General features: G+C 55.0%; 1 protein-coding gene across 1 annotated transcript; it reads left to right on the forward strand.

The window, feature by feature from the left end:
- Window positions 1–2,054: 2,054 nt before the first annotated feature.
- LOC128276160 (collagen alpha-1(I) chain-like) lies at window positions 2,055–10,391 on the forward strand. The gene is made up of 7 exons (XM_053014627.1): window positions 2,055–2,358; window positions 3,539–4,413; window positions 4,479–4,577; window positions 4,925–5,114; window positions 6,094–7,028; window positions 7,087–7,626; window positions 8,430–10,391. Exons 1-7 carry the CDS (start codon window positions 2,055–2,057, stop codon window positions 10,158–10,160), a joined length of 4,674 nt encoding a protein of 1,557 aa, XP_052870587.1. The 3' UTR covers window positions 10,161–10,391.
- Window positions 10,392–10,904: the final 513 nt, after the last annotated feature.

Below are 10,904 nucleotides of genomic sequence, written 5' to 3' on the forward strand. Positions count from 1 at the left end.
ACGCGACCACGTAGGGTGTCTTTTAAAAAACAATTGCTTTCTTTGATTGTGAGGCCGAAGTGATCAGATGGAATCAGACTACAGACAGATGATCAGGAGATGCCCGACTTTTTTCATCTGCACCGTAGCATGGAGCAGTTGCCTTGACAGGAGCAGTGTTTCTCGTGTTGACCGTTCCGTTGCTGCTACTCGTCGTATCGTTTGCGTGAGCATTCGGAAAAAGATTCGTTATTCATTAGGGCGCGATAGAGCGATAGCTTCTCGGCGAGCACGATCAGGCTTTTCGTTTCTACTGTCCGTTTTCTAGCCGACCGTCTCTGTTCACTGTTCTGCTGTTTTAGTTTATCTCTTCGCCCGGTGCTTCGCTCGAATCAAATCGAACCTGATGGGGAACATCATCACTGCCAGCGGTCCCCCGGTGGGCTTGTGTAGCGATCTTGTCGTAGCAATATCTTTTCGAACAGTCCGCTAATACTGATTCGAGCAGTCGAGCAGCACCGTCGAGCAGCACGGGCTAGCAATCGTCAAGCATTCATTGAACAGTTTTCTCCGCACCTTCGAAGATTAGTAAAAACACCTTCTTTGTGACACGCAAAGATGTATTTATTTCATACTGAAGCACACGTTGGTTTCGTCCTTATTTCACGGATTCGTGCGTATTGGTACAAACGTAATACGGCGATCGAAACGATGTATTGTCGTATGGTTCCACTTCTGTAACAAAGTGGCAATTTTGATTGATTCTGTCCTCGCGGGGGCAAACACACTGTGGGAACTCGCTGTAACCCACACAGCAGTCCAGTGGGCGCCGTTCTATGAAAATTAATAGCTACTGCAAGTGTCGTCGGCGCCGGTGGCCGATGCCTGATCGCTACGGTCGATCTCGGACAAATTATGATTTAATTCCGTACTTCGCGCGTCACGATCGTGCAGCGTGAAGTGCAAGCGAGAGCGCCCGACAGAGAGAGCAATCTGTGCGAAGTACAAAACCATCTGCATCGTCCATATCTGTAACACATTCTTGTTAAAGTAATTAAAACGCGTGCCTCGCGTTCTCTTTAATGCTCGAGTTGTGGTGTAGCTACCGATCGGTCTAGTGCTGGGTCTAAGACGCCTCGGATCTAAGAGCATCATCATCTGGAAAATGGAGCCATTCTACTAACACAGTGATGGAGTGCGCGTCTTGACCACGACCGTGCCCATCACTAGTGGCCATTCTTGGTGCGTGTGCCGTGCCGAGTATAAAAAGATCGCCGAAAACGGCTCAAACCTCAGTAGTTCGAGTGATGTTATCCGGCGTGGTTAGTGAACGAGTGCTTTGACAGTGAACCAGTGACAGTGAAAAGGGACCCCAGTGAGCCCTGCCTGCGACATCAGTGGCAAGTGCTTGCGTTGCATTGATTGATATCGGAAGTAAGTAGCTGGCAGTGAAGTTCCTGGCAGTTCCCGGTGCCAGTCCAGTGAATGCGCAATCTGGCCCGCAAAGAGACGGTGCCTATCTGCAAAGGATTCTGCAAAGACGAGTCTGACATGAATTGGCAAACGAATTCAGTCGAATAAGTGACTTAACAAGTGGTCTGCGAAGCACCGGCAGTGGGTTCTATTTTAGGTTTTATCGTTCTAACGCGCCACTATCAGCCGCGCAGACGACGCGCCGAGTGGACTGAAATTAAGTCACGACGAACTGATGTGAACTAATTTGATAGTGGCCGGGGCCAAAATTGGGCCTCAAAAAAAGGCCAGTAGCCTGTGGCTGTGGGCTGAGCGTTTGGAATTAGAACTGGAAGGCCGGGGATTCTTATCACCGTCCCGCCAGTTTCGAACACGCGTTCTCCGCAAAGACGCTAAGACACATCCGATTTAGTCGTGCACGGTGATCGCGCGGGAGCAGGCCAGTTCTTGATACAGTGTTGTTCCTTCCATTCCGTTCAGGATACGTTGCATCGCACCGCAGCAGCAATGTATTAAAAAAAAAAAAAACGGCAGCGGCAGCAGCGAAAGGATCCTTCCGTTCGGCCAAAGTGTACACACACACACACATACACACCCGCAAGATGAAGTTCCGAGTGGGGCGTCCGCTGCTTGTGGCGCTGTTTTTTATCATTGTAATCTTTGCCGACCAAATCCGGTGCGAGGAGGAACCGGTGACGGCGGCAGCGACGTCGAAGCCGGCCAAGAAGAAGGGCAAGAAAAGCAGGGCGAAGACCTCGGCGACCAAGTTGGCGACGAAGAATCTGAAGAAACCGCGCGATCGTCCGCAAGCCGATCGGCCGCAGGCGCAGGCGCCGGAGTACGGGGAGTACGACTACGGGGACAACTACGACTACGGCCCCGATCCGGACTACGAGGCGGAAAATGGTGAGTGTGAAACTCCTCCTTTCGGTGCCGCGGGGCTTGAGATTTTTGCGAACCAAATCCCAAAACCATCTGGCACCCCGAGTTGTGACCTCCGAGGGGTACATCTGGTTAACGGATCAAACATGTGCTGCTTCACTCCAACCAGTCACTGGAATGTGGCGTTGCGCAATGCTCTACAAGTCTGTCAATGAGTGCTTGAGCTGGAACGAATGAACTAATTTCCGGTGACGTCACTAGAGGCCAGATGCTAGTAGTGATGGTCTACTTGCACCCTGCAAAGGGCTCCCTTCTCAAGGCTGAAGGTTTTCTCGCTGAAAGCAATGGACTCCAGAATGGTGTGAAATTTTGGCCATCAAACCCAAAAATAACCGAATATGAAGTTCACTTCAACACAAGGTCCAACGGTCAACTTCTTCTTACTCGATCGATACACAAATATACAGGGTGCGTATACACGGCAGAGGATATTTGAATGTTGGATAACTCCGCCGTTTTTCAGTCAAATTTGGCAAATGAACAAGATTTATTTAGGGTATAGAATGTCGTTTATTGATAATTCACACAGAGTACAATATCGTTCAAATAACCGCCTTCATTAAACAGACAAAAAGCGGGCATTTTTCATTGTTTTTGGGCATTTTTCATTGTAATTGACAACATTTCGTGCGTAATAGCAGCAGTTTCCGTTGTGATGTTAGATTTCAGTTCTTCAATGGTCTTCGGTTGGCTGGCATTATGCCTTACTCTTCAAATAGCGCCACAGAAAGAAGTCAAAAGATATTCGGCAGCAATAAGCACGCACAGTTTTCACAGTTTACGATTATCAGTTCAATCATTATCAGTTGAACGATTATTTTCAATGTAAAGCGCTACAATTTTAGCCCGCTGTTCTGCCGTAAATTTATCCATGGCCAAAACTGCGTAGACTGACGTTTCAGAATCTGGCTGATGTGTCAAAATCGACTGACAGGTGACGGAGTTATCTAATATTTAAATATCCCTTGTCGTGAATACGCACCATGTAGTTACACTATAAGTTGACTTATTAGTTGAAGGCTAGGGCGAGTTAATTTTTATTGAATTTTTGCGTCTTTAATTCAATTAAGTAAACGATTTATGCTCAGCTTGAATGTCCCTTGAGTTTCATTACTTATTGCCCCACGCGTGTGGACTGTTGCAGCAAATGGCGCAACGCGTAGACCCGAGCACGGCTTCCGGCAGCCGGACGACGAGATTCCGCGGGTATCGACGACCAGCAGCACCACGCCGCGTGCTCCGGAACCGGAAGCGATCGTGCAGCCGTTCACGTGCCACCACGAGGGCACGTGGTACCGCGAGAACGACGTGTTCCAGTCGGGCTATCGGGGCTGTGCGACGTGCCGCTGCCGGAACGGATCGGTCCAGTGTGACGAGGCCGACTGCCCCCGCGTAACACCGGAACCGCGGACCAGCACCACTACTACGTCGACGACCACGTCCACCACCGAGCGACCGGTGGCCCCCTTCGGTGAACCTGGCACTCCTGGTGAAGTGGGCCAACCGGGGGTTCCGGGCACGCCGGGTGTGCCTGGGCTCCCGGGGCCACCAGGACCCGCGCCGGACCTCACGTTCTACACCCAGCAGCTGCAGGATTCGATGGGTGGACCCGATAAGGGCCCGGGCCCAGAGAACTTTCAGTTTATGCAGGCTCAAGTCGGTCCGGTAGGACCACGGGGTCCTCCGGGGCCCTCTGGCCCAACCGGTCCCCAAGGATTCCAGGGAACTCGCGGGGAACCAGGAGAACCGGGAGCGCCGGGGGTCGGTGGACCGCCGGGACCCCGAGGGCTACCGGGGCCACCCGGTAAGGATGGCACCGCCGGAGACGATGGAGAAACGGGACCTCAAGGAACGGTCGGAATGACGGGACCGCGCGGGCTACCCGGAATGCCCGGTGTACCTGGGCTCAAGGGCCACCAGGGGTTACCCGGCCCGGAGGGAATGAAAGGAGAAACCGGAGCCATCGGTGAGAAAGGATCGGTGGGGTCTGTGGGTCCTGCTGGAGTCACTGGGGCCGTGGTAAGCATCAGCATGGCGTGCGGTGAGTGAGACCGCATCAGGAACTACGCTCTTTTCTTCCACAGGGACCTGCTGGACCTCGTGGCGAGCGAGGACGTGAGGGACCACCTGGACCGGCAGGATTGCGAGGCATCGACGGAATCGCTGGACCATCCGGACCACCGGTAAGTAACCGAGTTCCCAGTTCTAAGGGCCACGCAGCATCCTGTGGAGGTATGGTTCTTTCGTTGTATACCTGGCCCGGCTATGCCGCCGGCCATGAAATGATTAGACACTTCTTTACTGTTGAACGTCTTTTCTGCGATTGTCTTTAATCATTATTTTTGGAGCGTATTTATATGTTCCTACGTTCCTGGCGTACTGCACGGGAAGGACACCCCGATACCTCGCAAGTCTATGAAGAGGGCTTTTCCTTTTTATGCGCTCAGTCTAATATCTGCTGTCGACCGAAAATGGCCGAAAAGGACAACTGATGCCTGCTACAATTCTAATCTGCTGCTCGTATCGTTAGGGAGCCGTCGGGAAGCCTGGACCACCGGGATTCCCGGGTAGCAACGGTGCCAAAGGTGATATGGGCGCGATGGGCCCAAAAGGGAGCTCGGGGCCGCAAGGACCGCGAGGAGAATCCGGACGCCCGGGACAACCGGGTGAGCCGGGACTTAATGGACCGCCGGGCAAAGATGGAGCGTCGGGCGAGAAAGGTATTGCATCTTGACACTTTGGTGGCTGGTTATAGACTGACTTTATTGGACGTATCATATCGTATGGTAACTTAAAACTAACACAACCTGTTTTTGCACGAAAGCAACGTCACGTTTATTCTAACAATTATACTATTCTAATATTCTAATATTATCCGACCGTCGAGGTTTCGCACGTAGACCCTCGAACGGTCGCGAGAAGAACACACACTGCCGATCGGTATCGGCGTCGATCGTGGGTGAGTCCCGAGTCACCCACGCAGGGTACTCGGCACTCACCCGGGCCTTATCACAGACGGTATCCGGTCACCGCGTGTCCGCAATGACACTTACGCTGACGGCTGACCGTTACCGCCGTTACCACCGCGACCGACACGCGTTGTCAGTCGCGGTGGGCCCCCGTAGCAGATTTAGCACACGTTTGTGCTAAACCACAACCATTATATCCTACTAGCTGTTCCCGGCGCGCGTTGCCACGCCTCATTTCATCCTCATTTCACGATTATCCGGCGTTTCAGAGGATCGGGCTTCCTGGTGACGTAATTGTTTAGTTTTCCTTCACACCTTACGTTACTCCTCCGTTTCCCGGTGACGTATTCGATCGGCTTCCCTTTTCGTTTCCCGTTGGATACATGACAAAACTCGCACCACCTGACTTTGGCTCCGTTAAAAACAGTCCAATTCTGAACGCACACCCTTGGTAGTTCGCTACCTCCTTGAACCCTCTTTCCACCAAATAACTCTCCTAGGTTCATTTTCATCTTTACGACTCCTTCGTGGTTGCTAGGGAATATTCCATAGCAACATGACTTGACTTGACGAGACTGACCTGACTTCGACTTTTCGACTTTATCCTCGTCGCCACTATTATATCTTGACACTTTGGTGGCTGGTTATAGACTGACTCTATTGGACGTATCATATCCTATGGTAACTTAAAACTAATACAACTTTTGCATCCTGTAATACGCTAATAAAGGAAGCCCCGGATCGCCGGGGAATGCCGGACCGCCCGGGTTCCCAGGATCACGCGGAGCGCCGGGGGCCAACGGAAGTCCAGGCGACGTCGGCTCGAAGGGTGAATCGGGTCTGCCCGGGGAGCGTGGCTACAAAGGCGAAGCCGGCATCAAGGGGGAAGCCGGTGTACCAGGACCCCGTGGGCTACCGGGAGCCGTCGGCCCGGAAGGAAAACGAGGCAAACGCGGCATGAAGGGTCCCACGGGTCTGTCGGGTCCGCAGGGAGAACGAGGTCTTTCAGGGTCGCCCGGTCTACCGGGCCCCGACGGAGCGCAAGGCGTGAAGGGCCAATCGGGAGACCGTGGCGCTATGGGGCCCACCGGTCCGAAAGGATCGTCCGGAGATCCTGGACCACCGGGAACGCCCGGCATTCAAGGACTACGCGGACAACCGGGACGTGCCGGGGCGCAAGGAAAAGCTGGAACACCCGGGGAACGGGGTCTGCCCGGATCGGACGGTAAAGTGGGCGAATCGGGCCCGCAAGGACTTCAGGGTCTGCCCGGACCGATCGGTATGCCCGGTGACAAGGGATTCACGGGCGAACCAGGCAAGGACGGTGACATCGGACCACCGGGAGCCGTAGGACCCCGAGGGGACGCTGGCAAAGACGGACCACCCGGGATTCCGGGCCCCCCGGGCCCACCCGGCAACGATGGAGACCGTGGCCCACCGGGAACGTCCGGACCCCGCGGATTCCAGGGTCTACCGGGAACGCCAGGCAACCCAGGAGCTCAAGGCAAGGACGGGCAGAATGGTCCGCCAGGATCACCGGGGCCAACGGGTCAGCCAGGAATACGGGGCGAGCGAGGTTTCCCGGGCGAACGCGGACCAGTTGGTACTCCGGGAACGCCGGGGGTGCGTGGTGAAACGGGAGCCCAAGGCAACGATGGACCACCGGTAAGACCAGCGGGGGGTGTGGTTGGATACGTGTGACCACTCCGACTCCATTTTGCAGGGTCCATCCGGAGCTACGGGAATGAAAGGACATCAAGGAGCACCCGGTATGGTGGGCCTCCCAGGGCTGCGAGGTCTCGCAGGACCCGCCGGAGAAAAGGGTGAGCGCGGCAGTTCGGGTCCGACGGGCCCCGAAGGTCCTGCCGGGCGCCTTGGTGAACGCGGTCTGCAGGGACCGATGGGACCACCGGGGCCACCTGGAGAACCGGCGGAGAAGGGAGAACCCGGATCACCGGGCGCCCACGGTGAACCTGGGGCTCCCGGGGTCGTCGGTGACCGGGGAGCGGTGGGGCCGCAAGGTCTCCAAGGCTTCCCCGGACCCCTGGGTCCCGTCGGTGTCCCCGGCTCGAAGGGAGACCGAGGCAGCATGGGACTGAAGGGCGAGCAGGGCAACTCTGGCCTCGCGGGAGTGCCGGGCGAACCAGGACCCCAGGGATTCATTGGACTGACCGGGTCCAAGGGAGCCCGCGGGGAGCCAGGACTGCGCGGAGAAACCGGACCGATGGGGACTCCAGGACGACCGGGAGACCAAGGACCCATTGTGAGTGTTGAAGCGGTCCCGAACCAAAAAAGCACTCGATTTTTCATTTTTTAGTCGCAGATCTCAACTTGTGAGTGCAACCCTCTCACTATGGCCGGGATTGCTTTAGTAGAGCTGAGATCTGATTCTCTTAACGCAAAAACGCGCCTCTTAACGTAAAAACTTTTAAGAGTTCCCTATTTCTGGAGACTTTGACTCACTTCTTTTTCGTTTCCTATCATAATCTATTATCTCGTTATTAGACTTTACTTCCTTATCAATAACACTGCGGTTGACTAGTAACCCATATTTTCTTATTTGATTTACGTGTACTAATCGATTTCCTTGAATATTAATCAAATAAGTATCCGGACTCATTTGTTTTAGAATTTTCTTGGTTTAGAATTTTTTTCTATGTTTGGTAATGGATAATGTTCCATTGACAAGGATCTATTTATCGCTGCCTTGCCATCAAGGCATAGACGAACTGAGCCATGTATTGATGTCTTGGTAGGTACTAAAACTCCTTCCTCTACCATTTTGTCCAAATTTTTCCCCACTTCTTCTAATACGGAAAACGGCACTGGGTATGTCTTATGAAAAATTGGACAGTAATTCTTTTTTAACACCAAATTTGCTTCAAAACATGTATAAGAAAAAATATTGCTCGCTGTTGCGCTCTCTTTCTGGCCTTTGGTGAAAAATGAGTACCACGCGAAAAAATTCGTCTCAGTATGGAGAAAAAGAGTGCCTTTTTTGTTCGGGGTGTGCCCGTTCTCGCAGCCCCGCAGCTGTTACAGCCCTTTGTTTCGTATCGTTTCTAGGGTCAAACTGGCAATCCGGGACAGGCGGGTACACCGGGCAGCCACGGTATGAAGGGCAACCCGGGCGATACGGGTCGCCCAGGAAATGCGGGGCCCCCGGGGATGCCCGGGCCGCAGGGAGCAGAAGGCATCAAGGGCGACGCCGGCGGCGATGGACCAGCGGGGCCGCCGGGAAATCAAGGACCTCACGGTGTGCCGGGCGACAGAGGCCTTCCGGGTCTGCCCGGTCCGAGTGGAGCGCAAGGAATGCGTGGCTTGCGTGGTGCGGCTGGAGAACCGGGGCACCCGGGAAAACCGGGCAACGATGGACCCCCCGGCACGGCCGGGCCACTGGGTCCGGCAGGACCCCCAGGACCCACCGGGGACAGCGGACCGGAAGGAATGGTGGGAAAAACGGGACCACCGGGCATTGCAGGACGAGCTGGCGATAAGGGACCGATCGGAAACCCCGGAACCCAGGGCACACCGGGGGCTCCTGGCCTTCCAGGACCACCGGGCCAACAAGGGCCCCTCGGCCAGACGGGTGAGCGAGGGTTGCGTGGAGAAACGGGACCCATCGGAGTCGACGGACCGCCGGGGGCTCGCGGAAAACCGGGACCACCGGGTCTGGAGGGTCCAAAGGGAGAGAACGGCGAAGCGGGGCTCAAGGGCACGAAGGGTCACCGGGGACTGATCGGCCTGCAGGGCCTGCCGGGAACTGCCGGTCCGCCGGGCGACAAGGGTAACGTGGGCGGTGAAGGTCCACCGGGCAAACCGGGTGAGGCGGGACCCAGAGGGCCGCCAGGACGCGACGGCACCGTCGGACCGCAGGGAATGCTGGGAATCGCTGGACCGCGGGGACCCCCCGGCAACGATGGCAAACCGGGACCAGTGGGGCAAGCGGGACCTCCAGGACCGCCCGGTCCGCCGGGAGACGGAGTGGGCTACGACGCGGCCGCCCTTGCCGCTCTGCTCGGCCACGGCCAGATGAGCAACAGCAAGGGACCGGATCCGAACATGGCCGATGAACCGATGAACCTGGGCCGCGTGTTCGAGCTGACGGACGAGGAGCGCCAGAAGTTGGTGGAGAATGCGTACGAAAAGCTGAAGGCCGCCTTCGGGACGTTCAAGAAGCCGGACGGGAAGCAGGGTTCACCGGCCAAGACGTGCCGCGATCTTTTTGCGGCCCATCCCGAGCTCGCTTCCGGCCACTACTGGATCGACCCGAACGAGGGCGACGCCCGGGATGCCATCCTGGTGTACTGTGACGCCGAACGGAGGGCTTCCTGTGTCCTGCCGCAGCCACTGCGCACGAAGGAGCTCGCGTACGACGGCGACGAGGACGAAGTGTGGCTTGGCGAACTGAAGGACGGCATGAAAATCACGTACAAGTCGGACAGCAACCAGATCGGCTTCCTGCAGCTCCTGTCGGCGACCGCGTCCCAGAACATAACCTATCACTGCCGCAATAGCGTGGCGTTCTTCAACAAGGAGAAGAACAGCTACCGTCAGAGTCTGAAGCTGCTCGCCTGGAACGACGCCGAACTGACGGCTCGTGGTCCGCAGCGGCTGCGGTACGACGCTCTGCAGGACGACTGCCAGCACCGGACGGCCCACTACGCCCAGTCGGTGCTCAGCTACAGCACCGACAAACCAATGCGACTGCCCATCATCGACATCGCGATCCGGGACATTGGCCGCGAAGCGAACCAAGAGTTCTGGATCGAGATCGGGGCCGTGTGCTTCCAGTAGCGTTCCGACGAATGGTCCTGCTGATGGTGATCCTCTTCCTAAGAAAAAAAAAACGGAACGAACAACAACAACAGCAACAGACGGACGGATGACGGGAAACTAAGAGAAAGACTAAGAAAAGTGTAGATTCCTCTTCGTGCTGCGTGATATTCTTTGTGGCAGTGTGGAAGCGACCGAAGTTAGACGGAGGAGTGAGTAGGTAAGCAAGCGCGCGTGTGTATGTGTGTGTGTACAAATGAAATAAAGTAGAATTAATACGAAACAATAGAACGAACTGTTGATTTAGAATTCGAGCTATGCTAGAGAGGCAACATAACAAATGGCATTGACTCGCGGCTCCTCGACACTCCAGAGTGGGTTTCTTTATGAGAGAACCATCGTTGATTACGTGCTGTGTAGTCTGGCGCACGGTAAGGTGCAAATGTTTCGGTGTGGATCGTAGCATAGCATCGAGATAGCGACCACTTTTGTGCAGAGCGGGTTGGGTCGATGCAAAAGCAGGATTACAAAACATATTCCCGCAACACAATGTTTGTTTTGCACAGTTTTGGTCTCTCCCAGGCAGGAATACGACAGACTGCAGCAGTTCGTGTGATTTTTTGCGAACGAGACCCACTCTGAAAATACTTTTAGTTATGAAAATAATGGTTTTTTCCATACGTTTCTTCAAGAAACGCAGAAATGCATGCGCTATAAATTGTCTGATTACTTAATCATTTCAATATCAGCCACCGCCAGAGCTCG

The sequence above is a fragment of the Anopheles cruzii genome, unplaced genomic scaffold (assembly GCF_943734635.1).
Source record: "Anopheles cruzii unplaced genomic scaffold, idAnoCruzAS_RS32_06 scaffold00638_ctg1, whole genome shotgun sequence".
In the NCBI taxonomy this organism is placed as follows: Eukaryota; Metazoa; Arthropoda; class Insecta; order Diptera; family Culicidae; genus Anopheles; species Anopheles cruzii.